We start from the raw sequence: 25,171 nt of genomic DNA on the forward strand, positions 1-25,171 counted from the left end.
TGAGAATGTGTGCGAGGGAGATACTCTATCACCAGGCACACGCTGCTCCCGACGGCTCCACGGGGTAAAAGGGAACAGCAGCAGGGCTTTGAGGGACGGTGGGAATTGGGACGTGTCACTGAAATGGGGCCGGGCGTCGCTGCCGTGGATTTGTGGATTCTTAAATCCGGGTGGGGATGTGTGGGGAGGGAATGATAATGGGATGGCAGCGTTCTGATGGAAAGCACTGGATGTTTCGTATCTCAGTTTAATTCTGCTAAGAAGTCTATTTAAAAATGGCAAAACCCACCCTGGCAGATACAGGCCTCAGTGAATCTAAATATTTTAAAGAACAAGAAAAATGTCTTGTGATATAAAACTGAAATTGCAGCAGGAAAAATCTAATAAGGGAAGATTAATACGTATTTTCTGCAATGTTCAGCATAAAAAACGTTGAGGGAATTGGGATTGTTCAGCCTGGAAAAGAAGCTTTGGAGTAACCTAATTGTGGCACCTTCCAGTACCTGGAGGGAGCCTAAAAGAAAGGTGGGCATGGAATGCTTACAAGAGCATGGGAAAGAGCTTCCCACTGCCAGAGGGCAAGCTTAGATGGAATATGGGGAAGGAATTGTTCCCTGTGAGGGTGGGGAGGCCCTGGAATAGAATTCCCAGAGAAGCTGTGGCTGTCCCTGGATCGCTGGCAGTGTCCAAGGCCAGGTTGGACAGGACTTGGAGAAACCTGGGATAGTGGAAGGCGTCCCTGCCCATGGCAGGGTGTGGAAGAAAATGAACTTTAAGGTCCCTCCCAACCCAAACCATTCCATGGTTCCATTAAATATTTCCTGTAGGTGCTAATTTAGAGCAAGGCTCCCAAGCCAATGTGAGACTATCCCGATTCCAAAATTCTTGTTCTGCCACTTAATAAAAAGTTTTGCGTCTTGCATTTGGTCAATCTGCAACTCAAAACTTATTGTTTTGAATTTGCTGTTATTTTTATTAACTGTATCCCATTTTGCTTTTCATGACAAATCATATGCATTGACTTAACTGGGGAACATTTTAATTGAGCACTGCTGGAGATTTTCCAATAAATTAACATCACATGTTTTTAACAGATGTCTGAAGTTGACATTGTTATTAGACATTGTAATTAATAGAAGTATTACCCAAATTAAAATCTCAGGGCCTCAGAAAAATTAAATTGTAGGTGACTGAGTGATGTTAACTCATTAATAAAGAGTGACTCTTGAATTCCCTCCACTGGGTTTTATTAGCCCAGTAAACACATTTTTCCAAGTAGCTGGAGAGGGAGTTGGACAAACCCTTTGGAATAAGGGCCTTATGAATCAAGACATATTTTACCAATGATGTTGTGAGGTTCTTTAACCTGCCATTGTCTTTCTGGTATAACCTGCCCAAAAGTACCTTTCTGGGATGTTGTAAAGTTTTAATATCATAGAACTGTAGAATCCTAGAATGGTTTGGTTTGGAAAGGACTTGGAAGATAGTCCAGTTCCAATCTCCATATATATAATTAAAGATTTGAAGCAGCACAACTCTGCACTTTGTCTACAAATTCACGGCCAGTCACAAATTTCAAAGGGCTTTTCCCACTTTGGTCATGGGTGTGAATGTCCAGCAGAAATTATCTTGAGTCTTGTTTTGAGAAGCCATGGACATAAAAATCAGTACCAACTCATTGGTGTTATGTGCCACGAGGCTTAAATGCTCTCAGGGTGAGTCCTCAAAAAGGGAGCAGTCTAAATCAAAGTCACACTTAGGAGGTTATTTATGTAAATATTAACTTGTAAAAGGAAATTGCAAATAAACAATGTGATTAAAAGCAGTTGGGAGGGGATTTTTTAGGCCTGCATTGTTTTACATTGCAGAGGCTTCCCTAGAATTTGGCATTTCTGGTACTGATTCCCAAATGAGGAGATGCTGAACTGAGCAGTGCCAGGCATTCGATGACCAGCAGAGATCAGACCCCAGCCTGTGGCTTTCCAGAGTTTATTAAAGTTTATTTCTCCCATGAATCTTCAGCCCTTCCCTCAGGTGGTTCCTGCCCTTTGTAAGTAGTTTTTTTTCTCAAGAATTATGGGATGCAAACTCATATTCCATAACAGGAGAGCAGAGTGTTCCTGGAGCTGCTTTGCCTCTCTCCATGCTCCATTCTGGAATTCCTGCCCAGGGCTTTGTGCTGTTTCCCGTTTTTCAAAGTGTGCACACCATGTTGCAGATGCGCATCCAGGGCATGTTTTATTCATGTGCTTTTCACCCCTTAGTTGGGATCATTAATAAAGCTGCTAAATAAACCCAGGCTTAACAACCCTTCTCGCCACACCCCACTGGACATCTCCTCCTGCTCCCTTACGCTCTGTTTATCACCATCCTTTGTTTGGATCTCTTGGTTTTCCAGCCTGTCTGATGCCATTCTTACCCAAGCTGGTTAATATAAGGGTTTCCAGTGGGGTTTTAAGAGGTGCTGTCTGCAATTATGAAGTAAATCCAGCTGTATTTTATCATCTTTATTCAGTTCCTGTGCTAATAAGAGGCTCCATGAAAAGCAGGAATGGCAGAGATGGCCTGGATAGTCCGTGGTAGGTGGATAACTCACTGCCAGGCTCTGCTTCAGCTTTAAGGCTCTTCTATTTTCTTTTCAATTTTATATTTTAGGAAATTGTAGACTTCCCATCCCTGAAGATGTCCAAGGCCAGGCTGGACAGGGCTTGGAGCAACCTGGGATAGTGGAAGGTGTCTGTATTTTTTATTATTTTCTTTTGTGTTACCCCATCCAACCTGGCCTTGGGCACTTCCAGGCATGGGGCAGCCACAGTTTCTATGGAAGGTTAAAAAGAATAAGTTTTAAAAATGAGAACTGCTTGTTATGTTATGACAGAACTCCATGAACTAGGTTTTTGGGAAATGAAATGATGTCACAGTCTCAAAAATACCACAAGAGTTGATTATTTTGTGTGTCTCATATATCTATGTTATCTTTCTGATCTGGCAGCCCTTCTAGACAGGATTGTTACACAATCTTAGATTCCTTTTGGTTGGTGTCATTATTTTCTTCTGCCATTGTTTCCTTTGCTATTTTGATCATGTATTTTGCTGTTTACTGTTCTGGTTCATAACACATAATCTCCATTGGTGTCGAGGCAATGTTTTAGTAAATATTTGCGTACACACAGGTACATCTAATCCTTCCCCTGAATAGATCCTGAATCTCTGTAATATTACTGCAGGGTTATAGGTGGAATTCATCAAAGTTTGTCACTACTTTCCTTATAATCAGTGCTCAGAAAGTGACATTTTTAAGTATGATTGGTTTTATTCTGAAGAAAGCAGTATGTCAAATGAATCACCACACAAGTGTCTCGTTCTTTCCAGAGTACAGGAGGATTCAAGGCTGAATACTCAGATGTAGATATCCAGTGTGGAAGTTGAAAGCCTAGTGCAAGGGTCCAAGTTTAAGAATACTTAATTTAGCCTCAATTTTTGTACCCCAAACCTCCAAAATTCAACACCTACAGTGTCAGAGAACAGATCAAGCAGAATGTGTGGTCACAATCAGGCTGTGATGGGTCACCTTTATCTGGGCCTCATAGACTTTGTGTGTGGGAAAGTCCCATAATCTCACAATCCCAGAATTGTTTGGGTTGGAAAAGCCCTTAGAGATTACTGAATCCAACCATTCCCAACTGTCAAGGCCACCACTGATCCATGTCCCCAAGTGCCACATCCACAGGGCTTTTTAATTTCTCCAGGGATGGGGACTCCACCACTGACCTGGGCAGCTGTGCCAGGACTGGATAGCACTTTTCCAGGAAGGAATTATTCCCAATATCCAACCTAAACCTCCCCTGGTGCAGCTTGAGGCCATTTTCGCTCATCCTGTCCCTTTTCTCTGGAAGCAGAGCCCAACCTGGCTGTCCCCTCCTTTCAGGGAGTTCTGCAGAGCCAGAAGGTCCCCCCTGAGCCTCCTTTTCTCCAGGCTGAGCCCCTTCCCAGCTCCCTCAGCCTCTCCATGGTTTGTGACCTTGTCTCCTGAGCAGCAGGAATTGTTACTGTACTTTCCAGGACACTTTCCTTTATTCATACCCCAAATATATCACTGATCCTCATGTTTTACTCTCAGACCCTGCTCCTCTGTCCCACTGCCATGAATTCACTCCCCCAGTCCCCAGTCCCTCTACCCCAGGGGATTGGGAATTTCACAATCACTATTTCTCCTCCTCTGCATCTCCACCACCCTCTTTAGGAAATTTATTCATTTTCATTCCAAAACTTCACTTTCCTGTCACTCCTGGTCCATTTCCTGGAAGGAGCTGCAGAACAAACCCAGTGTGTGATCTCTGGCCTTTGTTCATTAAGCAGCACCTCTGTTTTTTGAGCAGCCTGTGTGTTTTGGAGGCCGAGCTGACACTCTGTGCTAGGACACATTACATTCCATGCCATCAGTCAGTTCCTGTGTCCCAATCTGTTTGATGGCCTGGATGCAGGGAGCACAGTGTGTCACGTTGTGGGACATCATCTCCAGAATACATTTCCAAACTGCTTTCAGCTGCCACTCTTCCTTTCCTGAGCTGTTTTGATAAATAAACTTACATATTTTTCAACAACATTTGTGATCATTACGTTCCATTGAGTGACATCAGGGTTTTTAAAATAATAGCTAGGATCCCTCATGTGAGGACAGCGCCACAAAGAGTTGTGGCCCCCAATAATTCAAATAATTCAAAATTCAAATTGTTGAATTGCTTTGACATAGCCACCTCTTCTTTTAATTGGCCATGAGCTGACAGCTGATCTCTCCTGATGGAGGATGGAACTGGAGAAGCGAGAGGTGAAAGAAACCCAGCAGATCCTGTTCACCATCTCTTTGCCAATGCTGAAGATCCAAAAGACTCATCAGGGGTGGAGACATAAATGACCAGGACTGGGGATCGATGTCTCTGTGCTGAAAATATCCTCTGGGAGACAAAGGGATTTGAACTGAAACACTTGAGAGTTCATCTGAGATGACAGGAGGTTTTCTTATTGCACAGGAGCTTTTAGAACTGACAGTTCTGCTCGTTGAACTAGACCTGAAAAGAAAGAAGAGCTTCTGTTTCATCACCAGCTAGGAAGGATTTATGGATGAAATTCTGCCATAAATTAAAAATCTCATCCCACTCAAGGAGAGCAGCCCTCTCCCTTGTGTGCCTCTCTTTAGTCCTCTAAAAGCCCCAGTGAATCTCTGATTTCTTGCTTTTGTTTTCTCAATTTTTTTTTGTAGTTTTTGAAATCCTAGAATTAGAAATCCTAATTCCACCTTCAGGAACAAGGAGAAATCGGAGGGTCTTAGTTTAGATTGGAAAAAGGGGTATTTAGCAGGTAATTCCTATTCCTTCAGAAGCACTTCCTGCAGTCTTCAACAGCAAAACTTTCCCTTTGTCCTTTGTAGACCATTGTGAAACCACCCCAAAAGCATGGGAGAGGTGATGGATATCAATAAAGTGAATTATTTCACTCTCTGATTTAGTGAGGATTTGGAACAACCCCATCCTTGCACAATTTACCAAATCCTCATTTTTGGCATAACTTGGTACATGAAATGCATGTGACTCCTCTTGGCACATGCATCAGGTACCTTTTTAGAGAACTAAACTCTTCCTTTAGGGAAATATCTCTTAGGTTAGGAAACAGTGAAAAAATAAATAAACATCCTTAGGTTTAAAAAGTCAGGCTTGAAGGTACGTAGGCCTATAAATGAAGGACCTGTTTTACAGATGTACTGGCCAGTTGTGGATTTCACAAGTGACAAGTGAAGAGAAATTCTGAAGCCCAGAAGTTCCTAGAATCAGGTCATTTACTCAGGCACAAGCACAAAACAAGGTCAGATCCCTGTTTTCTAAAGCAGGTGGATGAAATATAATTAAGTTACATTATGCCTTATATTCCACTTTTGGAGATAATAACCTGTGAGATCCTTTTATAAATGCTTAAGAAAATTCTTATGTTCCCTGATCTGTTTTTTCTCCCAGATTCCCAACCCCTCAGTAGCCCATTTGCTCCACCATGGTGGTGTGATTGGAAATGTAGGAAAAATGTAAGAAAATGCAAAAAAGAAACGGGAAAGGAATGCTTCAAGTAGCAGCTGATTTGCTTTGGGATGTTCCCATCCCTGCTTTTCCCTTTTCCTCCTCCTCTCCCCCTTTCCCACCATGACTGCGCTTTAGGAGATGGAGGAGGCTCCTGGTAATTGGTTAATCAGCTATTTTCAATTCAATTCCGGGCTGCACTTACCATGGAAAATTAACAGTCCTTGTGTATAAATATGACCCCTACTCCTGGATTAATTTGATTATGTGAGAATCTCAGTTTTCATTTAAAAATAATAACTTTCTGGCTGCTCTGATAAAACAAGTTTGGATATGTAATCTAAATATTCCCTAATGGCTTAAAAAAATCAAAAGACAAATATGAAGAACATATGAATATCTTGTTAATAGAATTTAAATGTTCTCAAATCTTTGCTGTGATGGCTAGAGATTGAATATTTTGAGACCAGAAAATTCCTGATTTTCATTCACTGCTGGATCAGCATTCTCTGAAAGCCAAACCTCTTTTAAGCATCTTCATTTGGGTCCACAAAAAGAGAAGTGATATTCATTAAATGATTTGGGGTGTTTTAACCCCGAGTTCTTTAAATTTCCCCGGACTTGTAAATCTGGTTGGAACTGAAGTCGGGCTAGTTTGAAAGGAAATATTTTTTAAAGAACTTTCCCATTTGAACATATTTCATTGTTAAATTTATCTATCACAGGTGTGATACCATCAACCCATGGAACAGGGAGGATAAATAAAATGTATCCTAACAAATTAAAATGTGCCAGAGAAGAGGTCTGGGCATCGGAGCTCGATTGTCCACGTTGATCAATTGCTGGGATAGGATCAAACATGATTTCAGCTGGGCTAATTATCTCTCGGATAGTTTGTAGATAAGACTCTGTCTCTTTGAGTGGTTCAGTGGTACAGACTCGTGATGAGGGCAGCAGGGAGGGAGATGGTTCTACTTGGCTTCATGAGATCCCACCTGCAGAGCTGCCTCCAGCCCTGGGGCCAACAGCAGAAGGACGTGGAGCTGCTGGAACAAGTCCAGAGGAGGCCACAGAGATGCTCCAAGGACTGGAGCCCCTCTGCTCTGGAGCCAGGCTTGGAGAGCTAGGAATGTCCAGCCTGGAGACAAGAAGGATCCAGGGAGACCTCAGAGCTCCTTCCAGAGCCTAAAGGGGCTCCAGGAGAGCTGGAGAGGGACTTGGGACAAGGGATGGAGGGACAGGACACAGGGAATGGTTTCCCACTACCAGAGGGCAGGGATAGATGGGATATTGGGAAGGAATTCCTGGCTTTGAGGGTGCTGAGGCCCTGGCACAGGATTCCCAGAGAAGCTGTGGCTGCCCCTGGATCCCTGGAAGTGTCCAAGGCCAGGCTGGATGGGGCTTGGATCAACCTGGGACAGTGGAAGGTGTCCCTGCCCATGGCAGGGGGTTGGATTTTTTAGATGTTTAGATGATCTTTAAGGCTCCTTCCCAAACCATTCCATGATTCTGTGATAATCCATGTGTGAACAGAATTTCACTAGCAGACAGTGACTCTTTAGCCAAAGGCTGTTGTGGGACCACGTTAGAAACTATCCAGGGGCAAATGCAAAAACTGAGTAATGCCTAAGAAATATTGAGCATCTGTTTAGTAACTTCTGATTATCTTTCCATGTATTTTGGATCTGTGAAGGATTATTTCTTTTAAAATCAAGGAATTCTAAGGAGCACAGGGCAGACACTGCACCTGTCTGAAGCAGACTTTGCCTGAAGCTGAAATTGAATGTCAGGTCCTCCAGGATCTGTGTTGCTTTCAGCTCCTACTAGTTCTGTTCAGCAGGGAGCAATGTGTGTCACAGGAATCTCTCAGGCTTAGTTTGGAAAATTTAGAATCTTGGCAGTTGATGATGGAGCAGTGTTTGGAAGTTTTGAGAAGTTGATAATGAATTTATGTTCATGAAAATTCTGACTGTGTGAATATCAGTGAAATCAAAGTAAGAATCTATTCCTTAGCTTTACTTGGGAGCCCTGAGGATCAAGGAGATAAAAAAATGATACAGAGACATCCCCAGAAGGATTCCAGGCCAGCCTGGATAGGGCTTGGAGCAGCCTGGGATAGTGGAAGGTGCCCCTGCCCATGGCAGGGGGTGGGACTGGATGAACTTTAAGGTCCCTTCCACCCAAACCATTCTGGGATTTGATGATCCATGTCCTTCTAGTTCAGCTTTTCTGCACCTATTAACGGATTAACTCCATAAATTGACAGCATTTGGGTGGAATGTGCTGTTTTCAGCCCCAGGAAGCTGCAATGAACCCAGAGCCAGTCCAGTGCTCATTGGAAATCTCTGTTGCTCTGTAACACCAGGTTTTATCCTACTTACTGCAATCCTTTGTCTCTGGAATGACAATGAGCTTGGAAAAGTAATTTATTCTTTCTGTTGGCAAGCTCCAGGGATAGTCCTATTTTTTTTTCCAATTCCATGGGGCCAAACTGTTCCTGATTTTCTGGAGTTAGTCAATCCAATTTGTAGGTGAGAGTTAAAATATTTTCACATGGAAAACTGTTCAGTAAAAAGTCCCAAACTGGAACATTCTTTAGTTCTCCTTAGGGAGAGTTGTTGTTACTTATACATTATTATTTAGGTGTTGTTACTTTCTTCCTAAGGTTGAATGTGTATTTTGTTGAGGTCCTTTTAAATCTGGGGTATTTTTTTTTGTTTATATTTTACTATTTAATGCATCTGTGATGGAAATACTGGAAAAAATAGTGAGCCAAAGTATGAATGACAAGAAAATGAATCATTTTATCTGGCTGAGATCTTAGAAATTAAAGTATGAAGACATTGGGAGACAACTTGGGAACTCTGAAAATATTACTTTCATTCAAGCCCGTCTCACCTCTGAAAGTTTAATTTTAATTTTAATATATTGAAAGCCTGGCCATTTGAAATGATAACTGCTTCATACATCATGGATGTCACTCACTCTGTAAATGAAGGCAGCTATCAGGGCGAGGGCAGGGTTAGTTTATTTGATCTTACAAGATGTTCCATAATTTTTCTGACTGTTCACTCCTCTCCTGTGGCTGTAGATCATGTTGGGAATACCAGCTATAGCTAACGAGGTTGAAACCTTGGCCATGTTACTCCCACTCTGGAGCTTCCCAACAATTTTCTTCCCAAAGCCTCTCTCCTGAGGCACAGGACAATCAATTTTCCTAAATGCCACCAATTGACTCGTGGCACCTCTTGCTCCACTTGCAGATAACCCTGATTTTCCCTTCTCACTGACTGTTGGTAAATGTTGGATGCCAGCTGGGATTAGGAATGTGCCTCCCTGCTAATGAGAAATATCGTTTCCAGAGAATTCACAAGTGAGCCCACATTCCTTATCTGACCTGGTTTATTCCTCACCAGCATCAGGACTAAAGGAATTAAAATAATGCATGCATTGAGAAAACATCTTGATTTTCTCCCTGGGAAATATTTTGTGAACAGAAAGTTGTATTTTGAATTCAGGCAGTTTCATTTCTTGCCGCCGTTGTTTAAAATGTGCCTTAGCAGCAAAAAACAAATGTGGGGATGGCAGTGAAAAGGTTTTGAACTACAAGAGGGCAGGGGTGGATGGGATATTGGGAAGGAACTGTTCCTTGTGAGGGTGGGGAGGCCCTGGCACAGGGTGCCCAGAGAAGCTGTGGTTGTTCCTGGATCCCTGGAAATGTCCACCGCCAGGCTGGGTGGGGCTTGGAGCAACCTGGGATAGCGGAAGGTGTCCCTGCCCATGGGAATTGTTCAGATTTCAGTGGATCTGTGAGAAATAGACAATTGATTTTATGCAAAGCAAATACTCTATCACATTTTAACTTGTTTTTTTTTTCCCTTCTAGATAAACATCATGTCAATGGGAACAGAATGGTTGAACCTTTCCCAGAGGGAACACAGATGGCTCTGTTTGGTAAGGCATCAGTTTGAAAATAAAAGCTCAAAACTTTGTGGTGTTTTTGCATTCCAGGTTTCTTAATTTCATCCTGACTTCTTTGAGTTTCAGAATCTGGACTGCTCCTGCCATTTTCCAAACATTGACACCAGCTAAAGCCATGGGGCATTTTGGAGATGCCCATTATATGTCATTTCCATATAAATAAATACACTAAAAATGTTTTTTCTTAAAAAAATGTAAATTCTGTATTTTGTTAATGAGAAATTCCAAAATAATAGCTTTTTTATGTATGATAATTTGTCTAAGATCATTCATTAGTTTAAACCAAATTCTTGTTTAATTTCTCTGTATTTGTCTCTTTCATATGAAAATGTCATTCTTTGAGCCCACTTCGAAGACTTGAAAAGGTATTTCTCCAGAGAAATTAATTACTTCTGGAAGTAATAAGCATCCTAAAATGGATCAAAAGCACCTTTTTCCAACCAAGATCTGGACTTTACCCAAACCTGGGAATTTTCAGAGCTCTCATTTTGGGTTGTGCTCATGTGAGGCAAGGATTTGGGATTTACCAGGAAGAAAGAAGTGGATTTCTATGGCAGTTATTATTCAAATTTATTGCTACAGAGAATGAAAAATTTCCTAATGCTGTTTTGATGCAACTGAGTTGTTTACAGAGGATATATTTCTCTACTAACCTGTGCAGGATGATCCAAAGTGCCTTAGGAAATGTATTATATTCTACGAAATGTTTCTCTGTCTGTGGTGCTGAAGTGAATATTAAATCACTCCTTGAGACACATAAATACTCCAAAAATGACCTTTTAAATTGATGATAGCAAAAAATCTTGGTGAGTGTCATCTTTCCTGTGGAATTAATGTTGGTGTAGTTTCATGGATGAAGAGGAGAAATGGTTTGTGGGTGTCACCCTTCAGTTTCCAACATAATTTATTCAACTTCTCTTCAGAGTTCCTCCAATCCAGTGTTGCCTTTCTGTCAGTGTCTCCTTCTCTGTGGATTTTGGGAACATAGACAAATTCTTGGAGTGGTGGAATGAGTGATTGTTTCATAATTTTCTTTTGGAGCAAACGGAAAATGACTTTAACCTTTTAAGCTCCAAGGCTGAGATGGATTCAGAGATTCTTCTTTGAATTTCTTACAGCAGGAAGGGTCAGAGGGTTCTGGAGTCTGTGCTGTTTAAATAAAAAAAAAAAAAAAAAAACCAAAAAAACCACCCAAAAAAACTCCTTTTGGGTTTTTTAAAATTTTCTGTGTCATGATCAGATCAGATTTCCACTGTTTGTGATGGGTGTTGGTTCTAATGTTGTACGCAATTTGTAAAAAATCACAGAAAGCAACAGAATTTAGTTGTAAAAGTGCAAAATCTTATTAAACAGCACACTTTGAAGCATTCCTGAGGAACTCTGTAACATTCCAATTAATCCTGAGACCTTCCATTCCTTTTCAATTGCCCTAGATTTTCCACAAGGCTGTGATTGCAAATGTTGGGCTTAAGTGGTGAAAGCTCAGGCTGGTGCCATCTGTGCTGTGAAGGAACAGAAAACCTCCACATCATGATTTTTACTATTAGGCCTGCACTGGAATAGTGCACAAACATGACTCTGATGATAATCCCTGGCATTTGTTGGTGTTGGCATCCCAGTCTGAGGGGTGGGATGGGAAAAGGGAGCTGCAGTTCATTTTCCTCCCTCCAACCCATGTGAATGGGAATAAAAGGCCGGGTTGGATGGGACTTGGAGCAACCTGGAGTAGTGGATGGTGTTGCTGCCCATGGATCTGGATGAGCTTTAAGGTCCCTTCCAAACTGAACCACTCCATGATTCTCTGATTCTAAAACAAACACTAGAAGAAGAACGCGATCAGTTAGGAATTCCTCTCCTGGGATTATTGCTCATCCTATCCATATGTGATCCTGTTAACAGCAAGTTCTTTGTATTTTGGGACTCTGTAGGCTCAGGAGAGAGCCTGAGCCAGTTGAGTTTCTGACTCCACCTCACCAAGAGAGGATTTTAAAATCCTTTAATCCTTGGGATTCACAGGGAAGAGCAGTAGTTACTTTAGAAGAGATCCTTCTTCCTGCCTAGAGAGGGGATGTGGATTGTCCCTCACTGGGGTTATTTCAGTCTCCCTCACTGGTGTTATTCCAGACCCATCTGGACACAATCCTGTGCCCCGTGCTCCGGGATGACCCTGCTGGAGCGGGGAGTTGGACCAGATGACCCCACTGTGCTCCCTTCCAACCTGACCCATCCTGTGATTGCTTAAAAAGATCTGCAAAACCCAAAAGCTGGTTGTGTAGAGACAGCCAATCTGCAGTGAATTTTCCCGTTGCTTGGATAGTTTTAGATGCACCAATAAACCAGCAGAATAACATATAATGCAGGGTTGTAAACACCAAGCCTTCCACCTGCTACAAAATGCAGTTGGATTTCATTCTACAGCTCCCTGTCCTGCAAAACCTCCTCAAGATGCTCTTCCTAATGGTGCATTATTTATTTGATGGTGTGACTGCTTGTTTGGATCAAGGGACAGGGTGAATGTACTCAGGGCATTGTTCCTGCAGCTTTCCCATCCATAGCAGAACCTCACAGATTTCAAAGGATTATTTAAATTATCTTGAGACTCTCCTGTTGTCTCTACAGCATCACCCAGCTGCTGGAGGTGCACCTATTGTTCATTAGAATAAAGAAATGTGTCCTTGTTTCTACAGTGGGGAAAAAAGCCGCTTTTTGAGGGTGAGGGTGATTCTTTAATGGAAATCTTTTAATGCCTCCCATCCTGTGACCTTGTAATCCAGCTCCCAGCTAAGATTAAAGCACTAAGGGAACACAATGTGCACAGGTGCATGTCAGCCTCACTGGAGACACTGGAATGCTGTGTCAGGAATTCCCTGAAGCCTATTCCCAAATTCCTTGTCTGCTGCCCAGAGAAGTTGTGGACTCTTCATCCCTGGAGGTGTTCAAGACCAGGCTGGATGGGGCTTGGAGCTACCTGGGAGAGTGGCAGGGGTTGGAAATAGGTGGTCTTCAAGGTCCCTTCCAACCCAAAACGTTCTGGGATTCTGTGTTTCCAAGGACCAAGTGAAACTTGGTGTTACATGTTTGTGTTATGAATGATAAAGTAGAAGCCCTTCAATAAATGCCTGTCCAGAAAGTTTTCTTGAATTGTTTTCTTGGAAGTTTTATGGCCATGGATATATTCAGTTAAAAGTATTTTTCTTAAGAGACTGATTTTGACCCCAAACCTAATCAAAACTCAAAATCTGAATATATATAAGGGAGGGGGGGGTGTGATACTATTTTGAAAATAAGCAGTTTAGGGTCTAAATTCAACCTATTTACTTGAATAAGTTTTGAATTACTTTATTTGAATTATTTATTCAACTTATTTAATTATTTTAATACTTACTTATTTGGGTAAAAAAACCCCAAATGCCTGAGAGCTGCAGAACATTCACGACTTCAAGAAATTAGGAATTTCCTCAGCACCATTGTAACTCTTGCATATTTTAAGCACATTTAAATGCATTTCTGCATTATCATCCTGGAATGGTTTGGGCTGGAAAGAACCTTAAAGATCTCATTGCAGCCCCCTGCCACAGGCAAGCAAATTATGCTCAGAGATTTTTCTGATCAGGTTTCTGTTGAATTTTAAGCACTCCTTTTCCTTATCAACTGCTGCTGCTGGAAGACTCCAGGTTATCCCAGAGCACCTCTGTGTTCCCTAAAATTTCTATGTCACCTGATTTCTCCAACAGGAAGCATCCTGCATATGGTGTGTGCATAGAAGGGCTCTTATTTACCTCCAGTGAAATCTGGCAATAGCTCAGATTTGTAATTACAACACTTTTAAAATGTAGGAGCACACTGAGCTGTATTTGCTTGACATAGACTGGCTTGTAATGGGATAATTGGTTTCTTGATGTAAACAAAGTGCAGACAGAAATAGGATGTTAAGGAACTGATAAGGTCTAATTATGGATATTTCGGAGCTGGCAGACGGATCCAGGCCTGGTCACCTTGTGCTCTGCACTTGTTAGACAGCAGCACATTCCAGTAATTCCATGGAGCTGTGTCATTATTGTGTTTTACCTGAGTTACTGTGTCCTGTCACGATTGTGTTCCCACTGCTTCCATAGGTGATTTAAAAATTAAACCAGGGTCCACCAGGATTGTCCAGTGAGGTCTCAGCCTGTTCCTTGGGGCCCTCGGAAAACTGAGCTCCTCCAACACACCCTGCTCTTGAGGGCTTTGACTCCTTCCTATAAAGGTTGCACGGGGCTTGGAGCAACCTGGGGTAGTGGAATTTATCCCTGCCCATGACAGGGAGTGGGACAGGATGAGCTTTAATGCTCCTCCAACCCAAACCATTCTGTTTCTGTGGGTAAAGGCCTCATTAAGGCAACTTCTCAACTAAAAGAAAATTATTTCCCTTGGAAGTGGGATGATGGGTTCAAGAACAGATAAATCCATACAAGGTTACTTTTCGTCTCCCCAAAACAGCTGCTGGTGGCTGTGTCAGAGAAGAGCCAGTGATAGGAAGACTTTTGGTCCAGTTGAGTTTTCAATGACTATTTTTCACCAGGAAAAGAAAATCACAGGGATCAAAGTTTGGACCCCAAGAGAAACACCTTTATTTATTTTCCTTTTCCCTTTCCCTTTCCCTTTCCCTTTCCCTTTCCCTTTCCCTTTCCCTTTCCCTTTCCCTTTCCCTTTCCCTTTCCTTTCCCTTTGTAGACAGTTAAAACAGAACAAGCAATTTTTCTCAAAGAAAAAGAACAAAACTTAAAACAGTCCTACACATCAGAAGATGTTTTGGCTCTATCTGAAGAAAATGTAAGACTTGATGATGTTGAAATAGGCGTGTTTGCTCTGACCCAAATGGAGGAGAAACATGCACAGCAATATCATCACATGGGCAAGGATCACGCTGTGGAAGAACAGAGAGCCAGAGGGAATGTATTGCAGAAGGGGTTCATGTCCCTCATGTTAATTCTCTTTCTGCATGTGGAAAAGAGAAAGAAGTGTATTAATTGGCTGGCTTTGCAGAGTTCTGAGGCATTAATGCTGTCCTGTTTTCAGGAATTAATGCTGCCCTGTTTTTTTCTGTTTTATAGTGATGGGAAAATGGACACAGCATTTCTGCAGCTCTGGAATGAGAGAAAAACCTGGGAAGTCAGGGCATAACAAAAGGGAATGGCCTAAAGGGAGGCTGTGCTGTCCCTAAACCAAATTGTGGACCCATTCTTACCTTTCCAGAGTGTTTATTAAAGAAATCTACCCTTAGTTCCCATTTTCCTTTTTCCTCTCTTCCAGACACTGATTTTGTCTTTTGGTTGCCTCGTCTAGTTCCCAACCCCTGCTGTGTGGTCCTGGTTCATCATTGTTGCAGCCACTGTCTACACATGGAACCATGGAATGGTTTGGGTGGGAAGAGATCTTAGAGCTCATCCAGTGCCACCCCTGCCATGGGCAGGGACACCTCCCACTATCCCAGGCTGCTCCAAACCCATCCAGCCTGGCCTTGGACATTTTCAGGGATCCAGGGGCAGCCACAGCTTCTCTGGGAAACCTGTGCCAGGGCCTCCCTACCCTCACAGCCAGGAATTCCTTCCCAATATCCCATCTATCCCTGCCCTCTAGTAGTGGGAAACCATTCCCTGTGTCCTGTCCCTCCATCCCTTGTTCCAAGTCCCTCTCCAGCTCTCCTGGAGCCCCTTTAGGCTCTGGAAGGGGCTCTGAGGTCTCCCTGGATCCTTCTCATCTCCAGGCTGGACATTCCTAGCTCTCCCAGCCTGGCTCCAGAGCAGAGGGGCTCCAGTCCTTGGAGCATCTCTGTGGCCTCCTCTGGATTTGTTCCAGTGGCTCCACGTCCTCCTGATATTGGAGCCCAGATCTGGAGGCAGCTCTGCAGGTGAGGTCTCACCTGAGCGGGCAGAATCCCCCCCTTTCCTGCTGCCCATGCTGGGGGATCAGCCCAGGACATGGGGGGTACTCATGGTCAGGGTGTGTCCAGCTTTTCCTTCACCACCATCCCCAAATCCTTCTCCTCAAATCATCTTCCTCACAACCTCGCCTGAAGTGAGATGCTCTGGCTTGCTGGTCAAACCTCTAGGTTTTTTTTTTTTTAAGTCACTGCCAGGGAATGTTCTCTGTTTAGGTTTTAAAGCCTAAGCAGAAAAGCCCTGAACTGAAAATTTAACCCTAAACCTGTTGTAAAGTAAGGTGATAAACACAGAAAAATCCCATAACTCTGGGACCTTTTGAAATAAAATCTCAATACTCAGTTTCTCTTGTCCTGAGGAATATCCTGGGCATTGTTCTTTAAATGGTGCTGCTCTGATTTGATGGAATTGTGCATTAGCTTTGTGGGAATGTAAATAGGCAAAGCACTGGGCAAGGAGACCCTGATAAAAACAAAATGCTACAGTTCTGCTTAGTCCTCAGCAAAGACATTTCCTGACATTTATAAACACTAATAAGGGGCAATAAAATTTCCCTAACACAAAGTGAAAGATGTCCTTGATGAACACAACCCTGCAAAACATCCTTTGCTTTCAAAGGAGCCACATCTCTTTTTCCTTCAGAAAACTAAAGTAATGTGGCCTTCAAACACAATCTCTGTGCTTCTCCATCAGGGAGTTTTTTATGTTAATTTGGGTTTCTTGAGGTAATGAAGAATTCAGCTTTGTGTGGATTTCTGCTTAGAGTGGCTGTTCCACATTAGGGAAGAGCTGGGGGTTTTTAGAAGTCAGACTGCAGCTTTTTAATCAGCATCATTCACCTTAAAACAACCTTTTAATTACGTTTTGGGGGTATTGCCACAGAAAGTAGAAGAGGCACAGTTAATTTCCATGACTTCTGGGATAGGGTTCGGTGATATCCAACAGCAGGAATTTTCTTGAGGAATGCTGGCAGGCACATTATTTTCTTATTTATCTAAATATTAATTTTTAAATTTTAGTAATATTTTATTTATTTAGGTTTTTTATTATTTTACTTTATCAATTTATTGTTTTATTTCCCATGCAAAAAAAGGCAGCACGAGCACCTTGAGCAATTGCAAAAACCTTACAGAGAAAGAATTCCTTGCCTGTGATAAATAGGAGTATATCAGTGAGCAGGAGGAACATATGCTTGGCATCATTCTGAGGTGGTTTAAGTTGGAAATGGAAGTAAATTATCCTGTTAATGACTGGAGGCCGCCCTGATCAGATTGATGCTGCTTTGCAGGAGATACATTTGTGTGTGTGTTTTGTTTATGTGCTGGGATGGGCACATTTACCACTGGATTTATCTTTGGTTTCCTGCTAATAAAGCACAGAGAGTGGTGACATGGAATAAAACACATGGAGGGCTGATGATTTATTCTGTTTAGACATGAAAAGAAAATACGTAAGAAGGTTTTTGGAGGGGAAACATGGTGCTGTTTTGATAATTTTAGATATATTGTGACATCCACAAAGTGTTGTCAGCGGATCCTAATGGATTTATCTTCACAGCCTGGAAATTTTAGATCTGGGCATGTGAGAATGAGCAAAAAGGGTTCTATATTAAAAAAACATAGATTACTTACTATTGGTTATTGAATTTGGGAGAATTTAGAGTGATTTTCCTGATTCTCAGGAGTTTTTCTCACCTGATGAAGTTATTGAAAAAATATATCATTAGATAGATCAAAGATACAAAAACCTTCACCAACTTTTAAAATACTGGCTCAGAAATAGTGCTGAAATGTGGAGGGCTCAATTGGAATCAAATCCCAAAATTTCAGAATAGTTTGGGTTGGAAGGGACCTTAAATGTCATCACATTCTTTTGGAACTGGATCTCCAGTGACTGTCGTGGGAGCTCGGGCACCTTTTGTCACATGTGAACACAAATAGTGGAGATTTAAGTGCAGTTTTTCCAAGTTTGCATGAGGTTGGATGAGAATCCTTTATGTCCCGATACATATTTATGTAACTATATTTATATTAATAAACATTTATATACAATGTGTATTTATGTATTAATGGTACATTATTTATTCTTTTATTTTGGGTAGTGCTCATATTAGATTATTTTCAATGGGAATCAATGCTGTTTGGTACAGGCTGTGCTTTTCCTGGGTGACACAAGTCTTTTGTCTTTAGAAAAGAGTAAAAACTTTATCCTGTAGGAGGCTCAAACAGCACCTTATTCCAGATTTTTATTCTGGAATACCTGACTTTGTTCTCTGTGAAGGACACACTTGGGAAATGAAGGCAAAACCACACTTCAGCCTCCGGAAGAATGAAACAACATGATCAGTTTTTCAAGCAAGATAAGAGCTTAACACAAAAAAAAAAATCTGATTTAAGTTGAATGCAAGTAATTCTGAGACAGGCATAGTTATTTGTTTGTGAGCCAGGGAAAACAGCATGAGATGTGTCAGGCTTGGAGATAAAATTTATTGGTGTGTCATTGGCTTAAATCCAACATTATGCTCATAAATAATCTAATCCTGGTGTGACATATTCCTGCTTGAACCTTGACTGAAAATTATTGAGAGTCATGTAATGAATTATGCAGAAGCAGACACGTGCTTGAGTCGAGGGGATGGAGCTGGAGTGGAATGCTGGAATGTGTTTGGAATTAGGGATGGCATTTTCAGAGAGGGATGGAGAGAGGGCAGGGTGTCCTCCTGGTGTCCAAAGGGGTGACATGGAGCCTCGTTTGTCTAATGGTCATCCATTTTTTTTGACTCTTCTGGGTTGGAAAGTGTGGTAAGGAATGTTGTTGTCACTGTGTCTGTCCCTCATGCGCCATCAGTCTCTGAATTTACACCAGCTCAGGACATCCCAAGGCTCCAGACAATCCCTGACTCCAATATCCAGCTGCCCAGTAGGATGGGATTCACTTGGGTGACTCTGTGGAATTTTCCTGACAAGCCAAGAGAGGACAAGTGCAGGGATTTAAACGTTAGAATGGTGACACTCAGACTCACCCAATGGGATGGGGTTTATCCCTGGGGTAGATAAAGAGATTTTAATTTGCGTTTTTTGGGATGTCTAAGGAAACCATGGATCTGGAGAGCTGCAGGTTATGGACTTTGCTGTGAGTGATGGCAATTCCTTTGCTGAGCCACTGGTGCCACTCTGCCTTAGCATTTTTTATTCTTCCTTTTTTTCCAATGCTGCCAGCCCAGGTTTCTTGGGAACGATTGTGCTGCACGATGGATAGATGACTAACCACATTAATATTTGGCCTCTGTCTGCCCTCTGGATATAAATTAGATTTTATTTAACAATCTACTCTGGTATTTTCTTGAGTAATTTTTTTTTTTTTTTTTTTTTTTTGGAGATGGGTAGAAAGAGTTATTCTCTTTTGCAAGTAAGAACTCACCATCATTGCATTGCCTTGCAACAGATGAGAAAATAATTCTTGGAACTTCCATATTTCCATTAAGGACAGCTATGGTTCAAAATAGATCCATTTGAATGATCTAGGTGCTCTTGGAAGGCATTTATTGGTTTGGAAAAGGGTTAAGGGGAAAGGAGGACGAAAGGGCTGCTTGTTGAATTGCTTGTTATATGAATGTAATTTTTTTTTTTTTGCTCCTGAGCAATTATAGATTGTAGGTTTAAATAATTGCCAGGGTGCCTACAGCTTTCTGTTGTTGTTTGAAATCTAAGGCTACGAATATAATAAGGAATGTGAGATTATTTTTGCTGAATGTGGCTTTGGCAGTTCATTTAACTTGGCAATAGTCATCAGAAAAATAAAGAAAAGAAAAGTCAATTTTTCTATTCCTTGCAGTAAACAAACCTTGTAAACAAGTTATTATTTTCTGTAGCAAGGACCTAGAAGTGATTCCTATTTTGCTGCTAACAAAACGTGGCTCTTTGCTTTTATAAGAGTGGAATATATTTTGTTTTGCTTCTCTCTATCTCAAGCTCCCCAAGGTGGCTTGGGAGATTAGAGAGATTTTCACAAGACAAGGGTAAGGCTTTGGTGTTATTGCAGAGATGGATTTATATGAAATGGATTACACAGCCTGATGACATCTCTTATTTTCTGTGTATATCAAGTTCTACTTGAGTAGTGGAGCACTAAAGTGTGGCAAATGACCGGGGATGATCTAAAATGAATCTCTGCCAAGCACTGGAATGCTCAGAGTGAAGGAAGATCACAAAATGATTTGAAAGCCTCAAATCAATGGCTGAACTAAAGATGTGATGCTTTGCAATGAAGCAAATAATCAGCTTGATGATAGGACCGTGTAACTCTGTCTCAATCTCTTCACCGCATTATTGTAGCAGCGGTTCTTTTTATCCCTAACAGACTTTGGAAACATAATATATTAAGAAACTGTTCTCGTCTTGAAAGAACAGAGGAGGGTGGCCAGGTTGAGGCATGGTTAGTACCTGAATCTGTGGGTTTTCTGCTGTGCTCATTCACATTAAGGTGCTGCACCTGGGTTGGGTCAATCCAGGCTGGGAATGAAGGGATGGAACAGGCCTGGGAGAAGGACTTGGGGGTCCTGGTGGGTGAGAGCTGGACATGGCTCAGCCCAGAAACCTCAGTGGGCAGCAGGGGAGGGGGGGATTCTGCTCCTCTGCCCTCCTCAGGTGAGACCCCACCTGCAGAGCTGCCTCCGGCCCTGGACTCCAAGATCAGAGGGACATGGAGCTGCTGGAGAGAGTCCAGCGGAGACACAGGATGATCAGAGGGATGGAGCAGCTCTGCTGTGGGAAAGGCTGAGAGGATTGAGATTGTTCAGCCTGGAGAAGAGATGCTTTAGGGTGACCTACTTGCCCCTTCCAGTACCTGAAGGGAACCTAAAAGAGAGCTGAAGAGGGACTTTGGAATAAGACCTGGAGTAAGAGGACAAGAGGGAATATCTCCAAACTGACAGAGAACAGATTTAAATTGGATATTAGCAATTAATCCTTCCCTGTGAGGGTGGGGAGGCCCTGAGGTTTCCCAGAGAAGCTGTGGCTGCCCCTGGATCCCTGAAAGTGTCCAAGACCAGGCTGGATGGGGCTTGGAGCAGCCTGGGATAGTGGAAATGTCTCTGCCCTTGGCAGGGGGTGGAACAGGATGAGCTTTAAGGTCCCTTCAAACCCAAACCATTCTATGATAAGTTTTGATTCCGTTTTTGGACAATTCAGTGTTGTGCTAAGAACTTCTGATGCTTTTATTCATCACATTTTCATTGCTGAAGTAATTTATTTGGTGAGAGAAATTAGAAGGAGTAAACAAATAGTTCAAGGAATCAGATTTTTCACCATAAACCTTGACATTTTTTTCTGTGTCCTTGGGACACTTCAGTCATCATATTTGTGGTCAAGAAACATCAGGTGTCTGCAGGACTCCTCAAGATGACTCTTTAATGGATTAGACATGAAACAGAAGCAATTTTAATCCCAGCACTTTGCACTTAAGGACTGATTGTTCCTGCTTTGTGAATAGCTCTTCTTTCCTTCAGGTCAGATCCATTTGTGGTGCAATATTGCTTGGGATGTCAGTCAGTTGTTTATGGAAAATGCTGCCTGTTGATCCCAGCCACAAACATTCAATCAGCTGCATTCCCAAATCCCCAAACATGAAAGGAAACAGGTGTTTATTGGTTTCCCCTTCCTGAATTTTACAGTTTGTGACAGTTCTCTTTGATGTTTATGGAACATAGGAATACGAATGACCCTGTAAATAGAAAAAGTCAACTTTTGGGGATGTTGCTCTTTTGTTCTGCATTTGTACCCAGAACCCAGCACAGTGGAATTCAAATCTGTAGCAAAGGCTTTATGTGTTGTGGGTTTGAAAATAGCAATACCACTAATGATGGAAATCAGCTTCAGAGAGAAAACCTTTTAGAGTCTGAGTTGAGCCTTGAATTCCCAAAGCCTCTTGCTCCTCTCATTTTTCCCAGTGCTCCACCTGTTTAATATAATTGGATGGATGATTTATACAAAGCCAAGTAGACAGATTTTAGTTAATTTTCATGAATGAAACTTGATCTAATCTATGGACTAGACTGCACCTCGACCTGGTCTAGTGGAAGGAGGGTGGAATGAGAGCAGCTTTAAGGTCCTTTCCAACCTAAACCATTCTGGGGTCTGTGATGTTTCCATGATCAAAGACCAAATACATTTTTTAGGATGGAAACCTTTGGGAGTAAGACATTGAACTGTTTTTAGGATGAATTCTCTATTTATTGTTAGACATCTCTGATTCCTGTTCTCTCATGCTTGATCTTCAGAGAATGATGAAATATCCTGAGTTGGAAGAGACCCACCAGGATCATTGACTGAATTAATGACCTGGCACAGGACATCCCAACAATCCCACCCTGTGCCTGAGAGCATTGTCCAAACACTCCTGGAGCTCTGGCAACCTTGGGGCCATGACCATTCCCTCAACTCATCCCAAATTTTTACTGAAGAATACAAACCAAGCAAAAAAATGGGAAGGAAAAAGTTTGAAAATACAGAGTTTTATCAAGTGATGTTTGTCTTAGTCAACAGACACAAAATCAGAGGATCAATAAGGTTGGAAAAGACCTCTCAGATCATTGAGTCCAACCTTTTAAAGTCACAGGCAAGGCATGAAAAAGAGATTTTTAACAAAGACCTGTAATTGGGATCCTTTGGTATTTTGACAAAAAGGATTATTTGTTTTGTTTTGGTACCACTCATACCGCAGTTGTGGAGTATTTAAATAATATTTAATATATTATAATTTATATGAGGCTTGATTATTTGCAGTGATTAGAAACAAAGTCTGTATCCCAAGATTAAGGAGTTCTTATCTTCCTGAGTTAACGAGTTCTTCTCTTCCCGAAAAGTGGATTATTGAGATTCTGATTATTCAGATCCACAGTGAACTTCTGGAGGGTCCAGGTGCTGCTCATGAGTGGAAGTTGAGGTGCACCATTGTTCTCCTGGCTCTGCCAGGTTTGGGGAAGTGTCTGTCATAGGCACAGGGACATTCTGGGCCAGCTCTCAAAGGTCACAAAGTTTGGCCTCTGCTGCTTTTGTGTGATGAGAACCTTTCAGGTTACCAGAAATGATTTTTTGGCTGGGTTGTATCTTCCAGTTTCTGGGAATTAGAGGTATGTTTTCCAACAGAGAATTTTGATGATGGAATTTTATTGTGTGGAGTCACCAGAAAGCAGCTCTCTGGATTTTCAGGACAAAAATGGTTTAAATATTCCTGCTTTTTTGGGCAGGAAAGGATATGGAGGCAGTGAATAAGGCCACCCTGGGAAGTGCTGGGATTCACTGACTTGGGTCTGTCCCTGCTCTCTGCTGGTTAAGCTCAAAATTGCATTGAAATAGGAATATGTGAAACCTCTTGTGTTCTGCCTGGGAAGTTCAGAGCAACTGTGCTTTGTGCCTTATTAACATTCTGAATATTGGCTTCAGCTTTGTTTGAATCCTGTTGAGTTTGTATTATTTATAACTTGTAACATGCTTTAGGATGGGTTTGATAAACACATTTTGAAGTCGTTTTCTCTATCTCCCCATTGCTTTTCCCAGTTTGAGTGCTGTTGTCTTCAAGGGTTTTTTTCCAAAGTCATTCTTCTGACACATTTCCCATGCTGAAAACATGGCAGTTTTTCTCTTGACAGTAAAATATTCCTTCCCTCTGATGATAATCTGCTTTTCCTTTGCAATAATCTGTTGTGCAGCTTTTATCCAAACATCCATCCGTACACAAACACGTGCCCACGCCTGCGTCCAACGTCAGCAGCCACAGGCAGGAACCAATTTCCTGGGCATTTGTTAATTTGAATGAACATGAGGCTTCTGCTTCTCCTATGGAAAAAAAAAAAAAAAAAAGAAGCAAACCCAACAGTTTCCTTGGGAATTCATGCAGTGTTAACAGAACACATCTTGGCAAAACGGTGAGCCAAGAAATTCCTCTTTAGTTGCTCTGTTAGGCAAACTGCATTTTAAATTTCTTGCCCAGGGCTTTGTTTGACTTGCCCCAGGCAAGCTGTTCAACATATTTATCAACCCTGTTGGAGCATTAGAGCCAACGCTCATCGAGGAAGATCATCCTCTTAATGCCATCTGTCATCAGCAGTTTTATTTCTTTCAGCTCAACTTGTTCTGTTTCACTGTTTTTCCCCCCTATTCCTCCCAACCATTTCTTAGCTGATTATTTCTCAGTGATCTCAAATATTCTGTGATTGCTCAGATATTCAGGGGCTGTTGGATGTTAAACTCCTGAGGGTATCAATGGAACAATTTTCTTTTAAATCCTGATTGATAACATTAATCCTATATGGATCCAGATGGCTTCCAAAGCACCCTACGTATCTCAGTGCTGTGCAAAAGATGAGAGTGCATTTCAATCTGAATCTGGAATTCATTCCAGATCCTCAACAAGACCTTAAAAAAATTCAGAACAAAGGCTCTGGGGTAGTTTCATGCTGTATTTTTATCTTGAGGACATGGCTTTGATCATTTTAGATTTTCAAGCCATTAATAAGAGTTGTGTAAGTGCACAGACAGTATCGAAGTGTTCAACAAAGCTGTATCAGCTCACTTCCCAAGGTATTTGAGATCCAGTTTGCTCTTGGATTTGTGTCCATAATCAGAGTGGAGCCAAAGGGACTGATGGGAGTATTTCCCTCTAGAGAACAAAAGTAAATCTTTTGGGAATCTGGTGCTAAGGCGTTATTGGTGCCACGGACTTATATAAGGTCAGGTGAACATCCACTGTGTGTCAGCTGAATGTGCTGGATGTTCTGGGTTCCCAGGACATTTTTATCTGATTATCCAAACAGGGACATCATGGACTCATGAAATGGTTTGGGTGGGAAGGGACCTTAAAGCTCATCCAGGCCCACCCCCTGACATGGGCAGGGACACCTTCTACTGTCCCAGGGTGCTCCGAGCCCTGTCCAACCTTGGACACTTCCAGGGATCCAGGGGCAGTCACAACTTCTCTGGGAATCCTGTGCCTGTGCCAGGAGTCCTTCCCAATATCCCATCTATCCCTGCCCTCTGGCAGTAGGAAGCCATTCCCTGTGTCCTGTCCCTCCATCCCTTGTCCCAAGTCCCTCTCCAGCTCTCCTGGAGCCCCTTGAGGCCCTGGAAGGGGCTCTGAGCTCTCCCTGGATCCTTCTCTTCTCCAGGGGAACACCCCCAGCCTGGCTGCAGAGCAGAGGGGCTCCAG

At 42.1% G+C, this 25,171-nt stretch overlaps 2 protein-coding genes across 3 annotated transcripts in view; both read left to right on the forward strand.

Annotated features, from left to right (window-relative positions):
- The window catches only part of LOC137470132 (serine protease 55-like), a 371,058-nt gene that overhangs the window by 197,439 nt on the left and 148,448 nt on the right, over positions 1-25,171 (forward strand). The gene's annotated exons all lie outside the window — the stretch shown is intronic.
- MSRA (methionine sulfoxide reductase A) overlaps positions 1-25,171 on the forward strand; it is a 227,574-nt gene that overhangs the window by 72,309 nt on the left and 130,094 nt on the right. For both annotated transcript variants that reach the window (XM_068183173.1, XM_068183174.1), the window contains exon 2: positions 9,951-10,019. In XM_068183173.1, coding sequence (XP_068039274.1) covers positions 9,951-10,019 — 69 coding nt within the window. The remainder of the gene's footprint in view (positions 1-9,950; positions 10,020-25,171) is intronic.

The sequence above is a fragment of the Anomalospiza imberbis genome, chromosome 3, assembly GCF_031753505.1.
Source record: "Anomalospiza imberbis isolate Cuckoo-Finch-1a 21T00152 chromosome 3, ASM3175350v1, whole genome shotgun sequence".
NCBI classification, from domain to species: domain Eukaryota; kingdom Metazoa; phylum Chordata; class Aves; order Passeriformes; family Viduidae; genus Anomalospiza; species Anomalospiza imberbis.